General features: G+C 37.1%; 2 protein-coding genes across 5 annotated transcripts in view; one reads left to right on the top strand and one right to left on the bottom strand.

Annotated features, from left to right (window-relative positions):
• The window catches only part of Hrb27C (Heterogeneous nuclear ribonucleoprotein at 27C), a 34,532-nt gene extending 32,806 nt beyond the window's left edge, over positions 1-1,726 (top strand). Inside the window, exon 10 of the mRNA XM_086914345.1 lies at positions 52-1,726. Coding sequence (XP_086770471.1) covers positions 52-116 — 65 coding nt within the window. The 3' untranslated portion in view covers positions 117-1,726. The remainder of the gene's footprint in view (positions 1-51) is intronic.
• On the bottom strand, positions 1,048-16,551 carry LOC100871691 (uncharacterized). Of its 4 annotated transcripts, none has more exons than XM_031915777.2 (14): positions 16,379-16,551; positions 8,682-8,832; positions 8,185-8,288; positions 7,385-7,483; positions 6,965-7,063; positions 6,065-6,271; positions 5,066-5,263; positions 4,881-4,979; positions 4,719-4,817; positions 4,513-4,611; positions 3,860-3,955; positions 3,465-3,699; positions 3,099-3,227; positions 1,048-2,995 (listed from the first exon to the last, which is right to left on the bottom strand). In XM_031915777.2, exons 2-14 carry the CDS (start codon positions 8,773-8,775, stop codon positions 2,910-2,912), a joined length of 1,644 nt encoding a protein of 547 aa, XP_031771637.1. In that variant the 5' UTR covers positions 8,776-8,832; positions 16,379-16,551; the 3' UTR covers positions 1,048-2,909. The 4 variants fall into 4 exon arrangements, with proteins under 4 accessions (XP_031771637.1, XP_031771636.1, XP_086770468.1 ...); XM_031915776.2 differs by having other exon boundaries at positions 3,099-3,239; positions 16,379-16,550; XM_086914342.1 differs by having other exon boundaries at positions 1,048-3,239; positions 16,379-16,550.
• Positions 16,552-18,681: the final 2,130 nt, after the last annotated feature.

Here is an 18,681-nt window from a genome sequence, read left to right as displayed (position 1 = left end):
AAAAAATCGACAAAAAACCTAATCCTTTGTTTTTTTCAATTTCTGCCGTAGGAAGTTTATTTCCTAGACGTCCTGTTCATTTTACTGACTGGATGACGCGAGGCTTGTGGACTTGAGGTAAAAGAACCGGAAACGCGCGTTTAGCCGCGGTCACCGCTTAACGGGCCGCGATAATTAAGGGTTATAATATTTTTCATATTAATTTAAATAATTCAAGCGTTAATTTAAACATTTCCTTTGTCCTTAATTCAATCTTTTATCTCCTATTTTCTTTTCTTTTTCTTTTTTTTTTTTTTTTTTTCCCCTTCTTTTTTGTTTTCTTTCTTGCGTTTTGCATCTGTAAACTTCCATCTGTCGTGTTTGTTGTTTATATATACCATAACGGTTTGCATATTATATATATAGAAACCCTCTTCTTTTTATTTCGACAGTTTTTACGGATTGTACGAATATACATATGTCGTACGACATATCGAACGAACGAAACGAAATGAATTATTCTGTGCGTGACATTGGTATAAATACTGGTGTGTTGTTAAGAATAACCCCAATCCTCGTGGATTTCGGTGATAATTATATAATTCCCCGCGTATCGAATTTAAATAAGTTTCGTGCGTTGCGATAAGAGATGTGGATAAAGAGAAGAATATATATATATATATATTTTTTTCACGGTTCGAGGGCGAGAAGAAGAAACATAGTACACGGAAGGGGGTAAACGAATTAATTAAAGAAAAAAAAAAAAAAAAAAATAACTCGATTTCATGCGAGCCGATAGCTTCGTCCATGTTTAGAATAATGTGTAAATTAAAGGGTTTAAAAAATAAGTAGACATTATTATTTACATAAGCGCAATTAACAAATTTGTATTTATTAATTGTACGCACCTGAGAGACTAACTTTTGTATCCGAACATGTATATTTTTCGTATCGTCTGGAAAATGGTCACGAAAAGGAAGTCATGAAAGTAGTGGTCATAAAAAAGTGGATATTGAAAAAGTGACGAAACACGTATGAACGTTTTCCTCGATAAGATGTCGGTGTTCGTTTCTTTTTTTTTTTTTTTTTTCTTTTTTTCTTTTCTTTTTTTTTTTAAATATAAGGAGAAAGAAGAGAAGAGAATAATATAAAGGTGTTATTAAACACATATTGTCAAACTTCTCGTCTTTGAGTACGAGCACGAGTACTCACGATACAATGAGAACGCGCATGGCGACTTCTTTCTCTCTTCTATGTAGACGTTTGAGGCGTTGAGAAAAAAGGAAAAAAAAAAAAAACGATTAATAAGCAGCAAGTCTGACATTTTACGAACGTGTGAGAATGGATGAAGCCACGAGCTATAGTCACGCTCGTTGTGTAATGATAATAATAATTAATTACTGATAGCACTTAATTGTAATGTTAAGGGTTAAGAAGTCCGACGCGAATTTATATCCCCTGTCCACCGTACGATTTGTACAATTCACTCGATAACTAATTGGTGGCTAATTAATGGCCATTGACGGATCCATGTTTCTACCATTGCCGCTGATAACTATCAATGGATTAATTATAACGATAATAATGAGATGAGAATGATGGCGATGATACGATAATAGATAGAATATCGTTCATAATATTTTGTTATATATTGCGAAGGTGGAAGCAACAAGAAATGCATTCTTTTATAGCATAGAGGCAAATGAATATTCCGTATGGATAAATAAACATTCACATTTTAATAGAACACTCTGTTTAGGGTATTCCTGATCCTTATCCTGACAACTACACTCTCCCCCCTTCCGCTCAACCTTTGCTGCCAGTTATCATTATCAAGATTGCTATTTTAGGAGAGTTTCCAGGTAAGATTATTTTTCAATTATTTCTATACTATTCTTCTTCTTCTAAAGGTTTATAGAGTTAACGTAATGTATAATTAATAAATAAATAAATAGTCGTGAGAATTTTTGTTTCGACGGAATAAATTTTATTACATCGAGGTCAATCGCCTAATTCGACAGGTTCACAAAAGTTGAAATTGCAATTATCGATCAATGATGCTCGTTAAGAGATACAAATTAGATTTCGGTTTTTCTTTCTTCCTATTTCGATTGATAATTCCTATTGAGCAATGATTAATCGGGAAACGACTATTTAAAAATATCTATAGACTTTTAATTACGCGTTTTATTTAATTGTACACAATACTCGGATATGTAGATTGTCTTTTTCTCGAATTGTAATAATGATCGAATATCTCGAGACACTCGTTCTCGTTTCTCTAATTAATATCATTTTAATATCGTTCTTTTATCACATCGAAAGCCCTGTAAAATTTCTTTTTTTTTTTTTTTTTTTTCCGCACTTATTCTAACTTGTGATACGTATTACATTTGTATATTTACAGTTCAAATTTGGGAATAGCATCGTATGATTTTTGAACAGCAAGATGAGTATTCAACAAAAGATAAAGTGAAATCGGACGGCTTCAAACGTCGATTATCTCTTTCTCTTTTTTTTTTTTTTTCCCTTTAAACTAACGAATAAAAATAATAAAAATTGCAACGTTCCCGAAGATTGGAATTCTTCAAAAATATATAAAAAGAGGTAAAATATTCAGATTTCAAAATTTGTACGTTTGCACGATGATTTCAATTCAAAGATATTTAAATCGGATTTTCGCGATATGTGAAAAGCTTTCGTTGATTTATGATTATACTCGTTTCAAAATTTCTCCTCGAATTTAATTGATATTTTTACGCGATTCTATGTTGAAACGATATTGTAAAAAAGATAAGATCAGCGTCTATCTACAGATATGTCGCATCGCGAGATAATTTCTCTAAAAATTTTTCTACAAGTTTTTTTTTTTTTTTTTTTTTTTGTTCTTCGTTTCGACTCGAATGGAATCGTTGATCTTTAAGTCATTCTTAAGTGATGGAACATTTATGACATCGCTGTTTATTCAACTTCGTTTTCCCATCTTTTTCTTGATCCATGTGCTTACGAACGGATTCTGTAATTTATTATTTTGAAAATAATAATTCTCTCTCTATCATCTATCGTGTGTTCGTGAATTAAATATAAGTAAGAATTTCTTATCTCGACAAATTTCTCACCAGCAACAGATTTTTTATCCACCGCGGACAAAGCATCGCAAAGCTCTCTCCCTACGGATATTTCAGGATTCAATCCTGATGCCCAGATCATCAGCATCCGGAAACCGTGCTCTTTGTAACTCGAAGGACCTATAAGGGGAGCTTTAATCGTCCTTTTCATAAGGCTGCTCTTGGTTCACGAAGGGAACATCGAGGTACAAAATATTTCACGGTTCTCTGTGAAATAAATTCTTTTCAAATTCAACAATCGATTCTCTCGTGAAATGAATTCCCTTTGTGCCTCGATGATTTCTTACAACAATCGCGTCTTCGAACTCGAGATATATCCTTACGAAACAATTAACAAATTTTATCTTTTTATTTTACCCGTGTACTGGTGCTCGATCGCTCGAATCTGATCGTTCGTAAACGCCCAGTGCAACGCTAATTTCTTCCAATCTTCAGGTCCTAATTGTTTGTACGCCAATTTCCACAGAATCGATCGTATATGCTCCGAAAGCACGCTATTGTTACTCGAGATACTTTCACCCCTCGATCCCTCTCGCCATCTTCTTCTGGCCGGTGTCAAATCTCGAATTTCTTTGTCAGACGTCGAATCCTCCTACGAAACATCCCTTTTTTTCTTACTCGATTAACGACAGAGATCATCTTATCTTGACGTCTTCGTCGTCTATCAATTACATTGCTACTAAAATCTCGCTTATCGCTTATGGCGAGAAATGGATATAATTTCTATAACGTGGGTGATTCGAATCACCTACCGGAGTGGGATAGTCCAATCTCGCTGTTTTAATTATCATGTCGACGATGGCCGTGAAACTGCCCCTCGCCGCGATGTAAAGTGGCGTCTTTCCGCTCTGTGAACATCAACAAGACAAACTTCGTTTTAACTTCAACTCGGCCAAAATCTAATGGCAAACAAGCCTACGCTCCCTACGAGCTATTGCAAATGTTTGTTACGCCCTAAGTTTGCTCAGGGAGGGGATCGGCAATCTTGTTGACCGTTGTTGACAACTCGTCGCGTTAAATCGGGATCGACACACACGAAGATAGACGCGCATCTACTTTGATCGAGAGCTACTTTGTCGTTTCAAGAAATTTCCCCGGAGAATTAGTTGGGACATGATCTTTCAATCGATGCCTAGAAATTGAAACGTGGTCATCACCGATCAGAGACCACCAGTCGTACGTATCTGAGGGAGGTAGGTGTAAAAACCACTCTACGATACGATAAACTTTTGTTCCGCTCGTTGATTTTATTATTACTCTGGACGGATGGATTATTTATTTTCCACTGGGCTTACTGACTATGCACTTTGATGTAAACGAACAAAAAAAAAAAAAAAAAGAAAACAGAATTCAGAGAATTGCAAAACAAATATCGAATAGAAAGGAATGCACGATCCGTGTTTACCTGATCTCTTTGCTCGATGTTTGCGCCTGCTGCTAGCAACAGCTTGCAAATGTCGTTGTGCCCTATTTCCGTCGCGATATGGAAGGGCGATTGTAACCTCTGGAACGATAAATCGTGTCAGGAAGAGGGGGAGGAGGAGAAGAGGAATGGAAAAATAATAACGCTTCTTTTAAATTAATAATAAACACAACTGCTGTCGTACGCACCGAGTTTAAACAATTTAGATCGACGCCTTTATTGATCAGTATCTCAACCGTTTCTACTTCGTTGTTTTGACAGGCCAAGTGCAAAGGCGTGTTCCCATACTGCAAACCGATTCCCGATGATGGATAGTTATTCGATTCCGATTACACGTACCTTAAGTGTACCTTGCACTGTTTGTTGAGTGCCGCACCGTGTTGAATCATCGACTCTAGTATCCCTTTGCAACCCTGGCTGGCGGCCACGTGAAGGGGAGTGAAACCTATCTGGAAGAAGGTATGGTCGAGCACGTATTTTAATTATGTTAAAACGGTTTCGTCGTTTAAACAATTCGTGGTTATATTAGATTTACTTCGTCGATCAATTCGGTGTTCGCCCCGGCTCTTAATAATAATTGGGCTATGGCTGTGTGCCTCGTTCTCGTGGCCACGTGGAGAGGGGTGTTCCCTTCGTGGTCCTGAGCGTCCACGTTCGCCCCTAGCGCTATCAAAACTTCCACAGCTTCCAGATGCTCTTCTGCACAGGCACAGTGTATCGGTGTTTGGCCTTTCTACGAATTCACGTGAAATTCCCGATTGATATAATAATCTTTACGTATTATCGTATCGACCGTTGACTTTGAACGGCTGATTTGTCGATTCGATCAAATTTCGAGATTATCGTTAAAATGTGTTTCGATCGATACTTTTTCGCAATCAAAGATCAAATGGTTTGATTTAAAGGGAGATGTATACGGACGGTGTGGATTGTACAGGCGAATTGACAGGGCTGAATGTACGATAGTTGGAAATGGGAAGCCGGAAGCATCGACAAAACGACGCGAGTTCCATAAAATTCCCTCAAAGGGGCGCAGTTAGATTCAAGCGGCTGCATTCTCTCCTTCGGGGATTTCACTTGTCTTCGCGATAAGAAGGCAATATAGCTAATGTTGGAGACCTAGTTTCCCTAAATCGAGAGAGAGAGAGAGAGAGGGAAGGCGGACCAGTTTCCGTATAAATCGAAGTTTCTCGAATCCTTTGCATCCGCATTCGTGTATGGATATTTACATTTTCGCTTCGAACCGATTAATATCTTAAAACGCGTTGCATAAATTGTCCCCGAAAAACTGGATATATATTCATCGATCGGGATTGAAAAAGGATTTGCAAGTACTTATCATTCGTGAAATTTAAAACGGAGAAAAAATGAAGAAAGTTGTTGTAGAAAGTATGGAAAATAATAATGGAAAAGTAACGAATAATCTTTATAAATATTCGAATATAAATTTTGTGATCCAAGTATTTTATTATCCCTTGGTTCGAGTTTAAGTTACTTTTCTCGCGAATACGAACGAGGAAAGAATAACTCTTACTTTATCAGTCGCGTTGAGCTCGATTCTCGGCACGTTGGAAAGCGCGGTTATCATACTCGGATGGCCAGCGCTGGCTGCATGGTGAAGTGCAGTCGCACCGGTGCAGTCAGTTGCATCTCCGTTCAACGATTCCACAGCCTCTGCAAGATATTCGACGACACGAACATTGTTGCCTCGAGCAGCGCACATTAAAAGAGTATATTGTTTCTGTAACAAACAGATTGGATGCTCTAAGAACGAATATCCTCGTGTAAATCTCAACGTGTAAAACCTTACGGATGATCGTCGTCATTGAATTAAACGAAACTGGGTCATGTTTCGAAATAATGCGAGAAAAATAATAATTTCAAACATTTTTCTCAAGAATTTTTGAGAGCTACGAAGAGTTTTTTTTATCTAAGATAAGAGTCGTGCTTATTCTTATCTCGAGAAAGGATCTCGAGAGAAGAGAGAGAATCGACTTTGTGATTCCGAGGAAGATGCATCGAGTCGCATCATCGTGGCAATTTAAATTATCTCTTTTAAGAATCTTTTAATTAGAATTCTGAAATTGTTTCACGGAAATTTTCAAAAATTCGTCGATTGAAAATTGATTTAAAATCAAACGCGTCCTCCAAATGTTGCGCCAAAGATCGAAGGTTCGCGGTGGTGGATATTGATTTTTTCGTTGGCGAAAAATGTAACGAAATTCAAAATGGCTGTGCATACTTGTACCTTGAACGGGTGTGCAAAAAAGTAAAATTGGATAAAAATATAACGATGACGAGAACGTGGACGTTAATTGGCATTAGAACGGGGAAGAATTCCCAAGACGCGTACGTTCCGCCGTCATTGAACGTGTTAATATTTTTGCTCGTAGACAAAGTAGTCTTTGCCGTATCGTGTTAATTACGAATGTACCTTGTTCACCGCCGACACATTTGCTCCAGCGTTGATTAACATTTTAACAGCGTCCCTGTGTCCATATCGCGCAGCCATGTGTAACGGACGCATGCCAAACTTAAAACAGGAAAGATGAATTTTTAATTAATTAAATTCGTACAAAATTTATGCATATCCGAGGTTTACGTAATTTGTTTAATAAAATTAATACGAATATCGAAAGAACAATACGCGAAGAATGCAAACGGACATCCGTGTGGAAATAAAAAAAAAAAAAAATAATTGGTTTTCGAACAAAATGACGAATGAATATATATATAAGATATAACGACGTATATATTGCGTTTATTTATTTCTGACAATTAAACGATTTAATTTAATTCTATCTGTATTAGTACAGATATTTTATCGATATTAATATGTTCAATAAAATATTACCTTGTCTCTCGCCTCGATGTCGCATTTCGCCTGTATCAACATCTCGATGATCTCCGTATTTCCCCTGGATGCTGCCCAATGAATTGGCGCTCGTCCATACTAAATCATTTTCCACCGCAAAACATGGTACGTGTTTTTCTAGTAGTTTTCGCTCGGTGTTATATATTAACGATTATATCATTTTATCTTATCAATTCGAAATTAACATTTCAAAACGTAAATATAATTAATAATTTCTAATTAAATTTTTTATATATAAAACTCGAGACAAGAAAAGGATTGTAATCTCTCGGAAAGAGATTATAATTCTTCTTTAACTAGTTTAAGCGAAATATTTAATCCGGCGTGAACTCGTATTATAATTGAATATAAGGAGAAATAGAGAACGATTAGAATAAGGAAGATGCGAGAACGATATATTTTCTTAATTAAACTCTCTTATCTCTTTGATAACGTATCCCTAAGTAGTAATATTCCATATTTAATCAGACTCGTTACTCACGTGTGCACCGGGTGTGCGCTATAACCGCATCATATTATCTAGAGCATTCGACCGTGCTATATAATAAGGTCTAACGTTAACCTTAACGAAGCGGGTACAAAGGGAAAAGGAATTCTATTTCGAATCGTTCCACGGAATATCTCCATTTTCGAGATATTCGATTTTGAATCGAAAACAGGAACGAGATTAAACGCGAGATTCAATTACGATCGGTAAAGTCGTCTCGTTTTAAGCTTTTTGGCTCGGTCGTAGTGGAATTTCTTCGATTAATATTATCGGTGGATATTTTACGACTTACGTTGTTCCTCGAATCGACGTCCACAGTCTCTTTGAGCACTTTGCGAACGGTGTCCGCTTCATTTTTTATCACAGCCTCGTATAATAGAAGATCGTTCTTAAGTACTGGGGAACAGAAATATTTTTTATTAATAATCATCCGTCCGGTTGAAAATATTCGAAAGAAATGTTTATTTCGAAAACAAGCTCCTCTCCTCGTCGATCGCATTGAATATTCCACGTATACTTTTCCCTCTAACAATTTTATATTTCCTTTCTCAATGGATGGATGGATCCCCTATCTCTACTTTCTCTCAGAAATTCTTCTGAAAATCATTTCTCTTGCATAGAGACGAAAGATAAAAGTTGCTTAAAATTTGTTCACTTGATCAAAACGAGGAAGAAAGTTGTAAACTTAATTTGCAACTCTGCTTATTCTCAAGTTTGGATCGGATGGAAAGTTAAAGGGAAAACCGATGTTCCTTGCATAATATCTTTCTCGTATCTTTTCGTACTTACTCCTAGCAGTCTTTTGATTCAACGCATCCCCTTCGATCGCCTCGTTGATATTCAGGGGCGAGGGTGTCTTCGTCCGTTCCTCTTTGTCCACCATTTTTCGTTGCTACTTCCTCTACATCTTGACTCTCATCACGAGATGAGATTATCAAATCTGAAAGTCGAAATTAAACACGACGGTCCCTCGTTTTATTCACCACTTATTAGCCTGAATAACGCAGATCCTGAATAATCGTATTCGCTTTCGTTATAAACGTTCGTAACGTTACGCAATCAAACAAAAGTTTCTGCTAAATTCTTATATTTAGTCACGAAAATTATGCAAACGGAACACTGTTCCAGTTTTATTAATATTAATTACATCGTGCGTTATTCTGAATTATCGATCCTCGTATTTCAACGCAAAATTATTACCCTTTTTTTTCTTTTAACGACGCAACAATACCTTCGAGTAGTTCCCTCCAGTTGGAATCGAACCCATGCCTCGAAGGCTGCGTGTAAACGAAATAATTATAAAGCACACTCGCGAGGGGATGGATACGTATATTTAGTAATTTGCATCGATGACTTGGTTCGGTAATCGTGCTCGAATTAATCTCGTTAATATACGAGGAATCCGGCTGCTCAATTTCGAAATTATGCTGACAAGAGATGATATTCGAACTCACTCCTCTCTCTAACGATCCTCTATTCGAGTTCAAGACCTGGTTAACGTGAAACGTCATCGTATGGATACAGCGGAGTGATAAACTTGGAGCGATGAAACCGGAAATTTTCACGGTTAATTTTATCCGTCATCAGTTTCAATCGTGGCGTGATTAGAATGTACATTCTACCTCAACATTACGTAGTAATCGATGATCCGACCGACGTTCTATTCATCAACGTAACAACCGGTATTACCATCTACGCGAGCCAAAATCTAAAGTTACGAGATCCTCCAACCGTATAACGTATCAGCCGCAAGTTTATCGGAATAACGCAAAGAGAAATGCAAAATTGTGCGGAACGTCACTGCTGGCAAACGCACGACCTGTTCCTGTCACGCGTCCACGAATAGTTCTTTTTCCTTTCTTTTTTTTTTTTTATTTTCGAGCAACCGTTTATCTACCTGATCATCATACGTATGATCTCGTATTCTCTATTCTTCCATCCATATGAAATGGAATCTATAGGAGAGGGAAGAGTACAGTTCGAAATACGAAAGGACGATCCTTTTTGAAAATATAACAAACGTGAAATATTTCATCCCCACGGAGATTTTGCTCGTTTCGTACCAACTAAAGGCATCGTGGATTAATATCGTGGACACGGTGGAGCAGGATATTGTTAAAAGAGCAACGTGCTCTTCTTCTTTGTTTTTCTGTCCCGTTTATAATTTATTCTTTTTTGCGGGCAGAACGTTCGCCATTGTATTTTAATCGCGTTCAATAACGCCAAGTATCAAACGCGCGGCACAAAAATGAAATTCAAGGTTCACGAGTTGTGTCAAGCTAGTTTGGAACGTGAAAAATGTTGAACGTATTTCCGTCAACTGTTTCGAACCGACCGAACATTTGCAACACTTGAAAAGTTTTAATAATAACAAAGACCCACCTTCCGACTTTTCATATTTTTATCCACGGAAAAAGCATTTTCACGAACGAGAGTTACACGATTTAAAAAATTCTATGTATGGTAATACATGGATGGAACGTATTCCGAGGTGGAAATCGGTGGAATGCCAGGAATATTCTCGTTACCTTTCTTCCCGATCTCTTCTTTCCATGAAAATCGCAATGAATAACGTTCACGCGAAATTCGCCGCGTGAATCCAACTCGTTTTTCATCAGAATCTAAAAAGTTGCCGCAAAAAAACGGTCCAATTTCGAAGTACACCGCACGGAATTAACGCACGATTTAATTTGCAATGCTCAATCGGGAAAAGTTTTCAGTTATCAAATTTCCTCCGAATGAAACGTTGGAAACGCTTCGAAACCGATCACTCGGGATTCTGGTGAATCATCATGATCGTGGCATAGTTCGCGTTACAAACGTGCATCGACGGTCACATCGTTGAAATTCGATGGAATGTTTACCCCGTCGTATCGATGATTTATCGTCCTGGCATTTAAACGGATTGTTCGGACGCAACGATTCATTCGCCGATCCATGCTTCTGCGAGGGAAGAAGAGAATTAAAAATTTATTATATTTTCCAGCGTGTTTTCGCTTCACCGATGTTTCGAAACAAAGCAACATTCTCTTTGGCCGTTGACGAAGATTTGAATAATCGAATTTACGAATTTGAGAACAACTTTCGGTTAAACAGGAAAGAATGAGATATTCGACGGGGCAATTCTGAGAATTAGTATTATTTTTTCCCGAGTATGAAGAAATATTTAATTTTACGATGGAGAATATAGACGAATCTCTATAAATATGAAATACCATTTCGATGATACAATAGTCGAACAAATTTGTAATATCTCGTCTGATTAAAAATCGAGCCACGTCGCGCGAAAAACCAACATTTGACTAAACTGCAGCACCAGCATCTGCACACCAGATAGAAAATTTTTGATTGGAAAGAGTACACGTGTTTTTTTCCCAGTCAAGAATTTTTCCATATCACGAACTGAACAAATTTGATCGAAAAATATCGACGAAAGAAAAATAAATTGGAGAGAAAAACGAGGGATGGAGAGAACAATTTATCGTATATCTTCGCACGATTCGCACTTGTCTGATTAATTATATCTGTTTCTACTTCGACGATCGCTCGATCAAAACTTTTAGATCGATTAAATTTTTACATTTTAATTCAAACATATTATCGAGATAAAATCTTCAAGTTATTGCATCGAGGGCAGATTTAATTGGCTCTTTGACGAGAATAGAGTGGCGGTGAAAATAATTTTTGAACGGGCGTGAATCGTTCGATTAGATTGTCGATACTTTTCAATCGATATGACCGGAAGCGTGGCGATCAATTAGAGGCTTTCACCCTCTGATAAATTTTATCGATGGCGAATCAAGCGTCGCTTTTGACCCGGTATTGCGATAATCTGATAGCGCAATGTTATAATCCCCGACAAGTTCGCGCCATTGATGTCGTTCCGATACAAACATCGACCCATCGAAGACACCGAGTGAGACACGTTTGATCAATAACGATCTTGTGACCATCATTTTTCCTTTTTTTTTTTTTTTTTTTTTACGATATCACTTATCTTGTCAATCCATTTTCTTTTATTAGATCTGTCGCAACAATATCGTTGCGACGTAAAGTTGTTATATCTTTATATAATCGGTCGACACACGACGACGAAAACGAAATTTCCAATAATCTCATTGTTCCCCGTACAGATTAAATATTATTATATACGTTCGAAACAGATATTGATCAACAAACAGAATACATCAGTGATGCAGAATCGTATCGAGTTGTTTACGTTACTCTCTAATTTTAGGTGGCCTGTAATCCTTCCCATTTGCATAACAAATTAAAAAATAAAGCTCGTCGTAATTGCAATTTCATCGTTTTCAATTCCCAAAACGTTCGCAGACAATACACATAATTTTAATAATATTGCCGATAAAAATGACAAATGTTCGTGGCGCGATCGATAATCGCCCAGCTACGCACGTCCGCCATCTTTCCCCCGAAAAAATTTAAACGAAAAAAGGGCAGACGAGTAAGGAACGGAGTATGGTCAAAATTCCTTTTTTCCCACCGGATCAATGAAGCCAAGCAAATAATTTTGTTCATTATTCATTTAAACCGTGCGGCTTCGCGACGAGAAGTCGACGAGTAATTAGCGGTACTCCGATCCTCTCTGTCCGCTTCCTTTTTTACTCCGCTGCCTCTAACAGCCGGCGACAAAAATGGAAAACGTGCGCGGGACGTGCACGGGTAAAGAATGATCATCGTTGAAACGAGCCATCATTTTGCTCTTTTGTTTCTGCGCCAGAAATAAAGGCGATCGTACGTTACGACGCGTCGATGATCCTAATCATCCTTTCCTAGCCTCTGATCCTGGCCGGATGAACTTTTGCTCCACTTCGATAGAAACGAAACGATAGAAGCGAAGGCTGAAAAATCATCATTGGGAGTAGACAACAACAACAACAACCGATTGCAGCGATTTCTCTCGTATTCCGTTTTCATTTCCTTTTTTTTTTTTTTTTCTTTTTCGTAGAAAAATTTGGAAAAGTTGAACGGAATCGTCAAGCTGTAACAAGGAACGTTTTTACCTGCGCTCGTGCAAGTTACGAGCTTTGTGTCGCGGGCTAAAAATAAACACAATGGAAACGGGCTGCAGGTTGTTCTCCATTCTTTCATCCTCGTTCGTTTTTCCAACCATGGTTTCCTCGAGTATTTGCTGCCTCGATTTTCCGGCCTAGGGAGAAATTCTCGATTCAATCCAACCGGTTGAATATATATATATATATATATATTTTTTTTTTGGACGAGAACACGGCCATCCCCATCGGGCTCGTAATTTTTCAACACACGAGTTTTCCTCGTTTCGGTTACCGGCGGCTTGTTAACGTTCCTGTTCGAGAGATCGTGTAATTCATGACCGAGTAATTGCACGAGTGCCGCGATATAATCGATTTTCACGAGCAGATGTAGCACGAGCATCATTGGTTTTCGGTGATTGAGAATAAACGAGTCAGACTCGTTCGTCCAAGTTGGAAAAACCGGTTTCGCTAAATTACACGCGATCAACAGTTACTTTTTCCGGTTTTAATACGTTACTATTTCCCAGAGGACAATGTCTTTGATGAAAAATTTCAACCGTTGACGTCATCGAGAATATCACTCGCGGGATTTATTTTAGGATTAATCCGCCACGAGAATTTTCCTATTTCGCAGCCCCTTTTTCCCCCCCTCTATTAATTCACGTTACAATGGCGTATTACGAAGCGAAATGGAAGAAAATTTAGTCTTTTTCCGTGAGATATGATAATTTTCAAAAAGAAAAAAAAACGACAAAAAATAAAGAGAAAGAATAGAAAAGAAAAATTATCTCTGTCCCTTGGATTCATTTTGCTTATCGAACCGTTACAAATTCTCGTTACGTTCTCAATAAAATCATCCGGACACGTTATGGAAAAGTGATAATTTCCTACTTCCATATCCGATTAATAGCGATCAGTTTAAAGTGGGCTCTTTAGCAAGGGGTGAGAGAGTTGTCTCGACGGAAACAGAGTGCTCGAGAGTGCAAGAGGAAGACAGAGTGCCATCGGTTTCGCCAATAATTCAAACAGAAGTTGTGCCGTGGGATACGTACGTATTTCTGGACAGCCTCTCCGTTACCGGCGCAGTGATATATTCGCGGATACAAAAATGTCTTCCACTTGGATTATCGATTCGTGTTTCCAATAATATTGCTGCGATCCGCCCTCACGCTGATATCTATATTATTCGTCTTGTTGGTGAAATTCGTCTGGCTGGTGAAATATTTGTTATAGAGAGGAAACGATTATGCGATTTCGAAGAAAGAAACTCGATTTACGCAAATTTCGTTCGTTTATTTTGATGAGATATAGTTTCAACGATTTTTCTGATTACGTTTGGAAAGATCAGCTGAATTGAGATAATAAAATTTGAATTAATCGCTTTGGTAGATTTTTCTTCTTTGAAATATATATTTTCGATCGATCTTCTTTCATCGTCGAAATTTTTGGTTTTTTCAATGATTGATACGATTGATGTCAAACGATTTTTCTTTTTTGGATTCTCGATAGGATTAATTAATGACACGTTAATTAAAATAATCGATGCTATTTGATTTGTGAAAAGCAACTTAGATCGTGAAATTTCCACCTAGTTGAATAACTATCGATGCAAACGAGTTTCACGGATTTAATAAGCCACGTACGAAAGAAATTGTTGAGGAAATTTTTCATTTTTCTACACTTTGCCACTTTCATTTCTGTTTCACCTTCTTTTGGACATGTTGACACGAAGGAAAATACCATTTGATACACGCCATTTATTTTCTTGGGACATTCGATATGTAATTTAAATCGTTTACGATATTTCAAGACGAATGTTACGACGAATATCGAGATCGTGAAAAGTAGATCGGAATTTTCGTCAAACTAAACCATTGGATTTAGGAAGGAAAAAGGTATTGCGATTATAAGTTGCACAATTATCGAGGAAAAACAATTTGTCGAGAAAAGGAAATATGTAAAAAAAAATGTAAATCGAATAAATAAATTCTTTGGAAATTTTAATTTCAGTTCTATAAATTTCCATATTTAAAAATATATCTTACCATGTACCAAGAGCAACTTTTTCTATAAAGTTCTTCTCAATTGTTCAAGATGTGTTCCAAGAATATTTCATATTAAACGATTCATGGACGTAATATGCTTTCCTCCCTGAACGCGAGATGGAAAAGAGAATGTTGTTCCCTGCAACTTTGTCACTTTTCTTTTCTTCTTTTATCTATTCTCACGCATTTGTTAAACGTGTTTTTAAACGAAACATGAAATTGATCTCCGTTTGCTCATTTAGATGCACTGACGGTTGGCAAAGAAGAAAAATGTCACGCGTTATGAATAATGTAAGAATCAGCCTTCGAATTTGAATAAACGAATTATTTTTAAATTTCCTCCGGTGGAAACGAAATTAAACGGTGTTTATCTAGGAATCACTTTTGCACGTTTATCCCTTAATTTCGCACGCTTCGTTCTTTCCATAGTTTTCGAGAATTTGTTCAACAATTAACACGATCTTCTCTTCCCTCGCCAAAGAAGAAAGGAATACTTTTACAAATTTACATTATTACGATGTTTCGATTTCGAAACAAGAAGAAAGGGAAATATTTGTTGCAACAAAATTACCAAAGCAGTAACTATATTTGCTCTATCTTAATTATAATACCGTTTTATCGAGGGGATCACTGAAACCGAGCGAAAAATAAAGCGAATTACACTTACACAAGATTGGTCACGCAACGAATATCCAGAGGTTTTAATGATTTTTTTTTTTTTTTTTTTTTCCTCCCGAGTATAATCGACCTGTTGAGGAGAAAGTTCGTTTCACACGCAAGAAGTTGCTGCCGTCGAGAAATATTTTCTCTCTGCTTTTACTCCATCATACACAATGTACTAAATTATAATTTAAAATATTAAACGATTAGAGCTTTCTTTAAATCCTGAATATTAAAAGAGGAATATTAAAATTCGTTGAAACCAAATTGCTATTGTATACAAGTTACACTGATAAATCCCTCCCCCCCCCCCCTCCTTTTTTCTCCAAATATAAAAATTGGACGGAAACAAATGGATCTAATGGTGGATTCGTTCTCGTAAAATAGGACTGCGGTGCGTGGCGGTATTGCGTGGAAGATTCGAACGTGGAAAAAGGACACTCGCGCGGTATCCATTAAGTCAGGACGTTGAATGAACGAAGGGGTTGCTGTTTGTTAATTAACGAAACCCGGGTCGGCATTCGGACACACAGCTTTCAGGACGGAGCTTCATTCGCATCGTCACGCCCTTTATCACTGTTTAATTGCTGTGAAGAGTAATCTTCGTGTGCAATTAACACACACACACACACACACACTCTCCTTTCTCTTATATCTTACGATTATCTTAGTATTGCTGTTTTTCTGCCGCATCAGTATATTGGTATAAACATTTGTCCATTTGTGTGTTACATGCTTGTATGTATAATCGTGTATAAAAATTACTCACGTGTGCGTAATTACTACGAAGTGACTATCACTGACGATGACGTTGTACGATGATTTCAGGTGTGAATTATAAGCGAGATTTGAAAAGATGGAAGTCAGGACGACCACCATCGACAATTTCCGTTTCCGAGGGAGCTGCACGATGTTTATAGCACGAAGGGCGGCATGCTACTGGCCGAATCATCCCCGTTTCACCCCTACTCACCCCATTATTAGGTCGACGGCAGCGCAGCTACGTGGTGGTTGCAACGACTATGATAGGCGTTCGTAGTAAGTCGAATTTTGAGATCCTTGTTCCTTTTCTTTTTTTTTTTTTCTTTTCCTTTTCTTTTCCGTTTAGTTTATCTCGCTTCGTCGTATCTTTTCCTCGCGATTCTTTTTTCTAAAGTTTAAAAATTTTTTCTAGTTTCTTTCTAGCCCGATATTTTCGAAATTGGATAGCGTAAACTAAAAATTGAAGTTGATTTTTAATTTCTTTCGAACGTAAAATTTCGGTGGAGTAAAATATATATATATATGCTTTTTTTTTTTTTACACAAGAAAGGGTTATGAAAGGCAGAAGAGTTTTGATTTATAATTCATTCATGCTCTGAATATAGAAAGGGTAGTTTAAAGTAGTTGTACCATTCCTCGGATGGAACTTCGATGCGACGCTTTCGCAAGCCATTTAAAACGTCTAATTATATATATATATATATATCGATCTCTCACTTCCGGAAAAACTTTGGACGAGAGCAGTTCTAATCGAATCCTCCGCTTTGGGTAATTCTTTCATTTAACGTAATTTCATTTTTCCCGGCAAATACATTGTACACGTTATTTTGCACGTTTCTTAAAATATTAACGTCAGTTATTCCACCAACGGAAGGGCTTTAACTTTCATTAATATTCGTACAATTAATTTCATTTCAATCGATAAAGCAAACGGTCTTTAATAGAAGGGAGGAACACGTTTCGTATGGTGGCCAGAATTAATTCACGTTTTAATTAAATTTTCCATCGGTTCTACTCTTCTACCGTACAACGATTGATTTCGATTCACGGATACATCGTTTTATTATTAATTTCTCGGATGTTGTCTCGGATAAAACACCCGTGTACACCCGTTACGATTCAAAGGCATCAATGCATGTTTGCATTACCGTATCCGTTGAGATTGAATTTTATTGAAGCAACCAGTTCCTTTCCCCGTGACGAGATTGAAAAGTGAGTATCGTACGCATCCCCCTTTGAACTTGGTCGAACGACGAGTTTTGATTGAAAACGAGAAAGACACGAGAGGAGGGGAGATAGAAAAGTTTGTTACCAACGCGAAAGAATTGTATCTCGAAGTGGAGAAAATGATAAGAAGATGTTGGTGGAAATTTCGCACGAACTTAACCCTTTAAACCACGAAATAGTTGGCGAGCTGCGCTAATAGCTTTCGCCATATTTCACTGGAAATGCTCCTCGCTTATGCATCGTCCCAAAACTCCTCATCACCTTGCATAATTTGCATTTTTGCACCGCGAAATGATTTATGACCGTTGCATCCGATTTTTTACTATTTTCAGAATAATCGTAACAATTGTGATGGACAATTAATGGTTTCTTTTTTTTTTTTTTTTTTTTTAAGAAAATTTCGGTACCAGTTCTAGTTTATATTATATAAATAATTCATTTTCCTCGTATGAATGCATTCGTGTCTGCCGACGCTTTCGTGGAATTGAACATAGAATGGATTTTAAGAAAACTTAATTGCATTACTCAGAAAAAGAATATCGGTCACGTTCTATTTAAAATACGTGTTCTCTTAAATACTGTTTCCTTTACTGTGTTTATGCTATGAGAGAAATGATAATATCTTCTGTCGGGAGTTCAATTTTTTTGGAATGTTTTTTTGACAAATAAATCCTTTTATAAGCGAAAGATTCAAACATTTTTTTGTTTATTAATTCATTAATTATAGAGATTAATCGGAGAAAGTATTAAATTTTAAACACGTTAAATTCAAAGGAGAAACTATAGAAATTTGCTCGAGGATTACACGAATGTAAATTCATCTACGTGCCTCGAGTCTTCTGACTCTGAAGCCGTCTTCTCATATCTCGTGATTGCATCGTGCTCCTCTAAGTTATCATTTTGCAAAGTAGTGGATTTAGAGAACAAGGAAACGTATGCTATAACAGCGACATATTTACACAGGAAATGTGAAACATGTTATATTCGGGGAAAACGTAAGCCTGTTGCTTGATGAAAATTATTCTGAAAAATGTCAACATTCTCTTATTCTACTTTCATCCTCTCTCTCTCTCTCTCTCTCTC

This window comes from Apis florea, unplaced genomic scaffold, assembly GCF_048593485.1.
Source record: "Apis florea isolate Af1SG1 unplaced genomic scaffold, ASM4859348v1 contig_3587_pilon, whole genome shotgun sequence".
In the NCBI taxonomy this organism is placed as follows: domain Eukaryota; kingdom Metazoa; phylum Arthropoda; class Insecta; order Hymenoptera; family Apidae; genus Apis; species Apis florea.
This window is presented reverse-complemented; position numbering and strand designations above follow the sequence as displayed.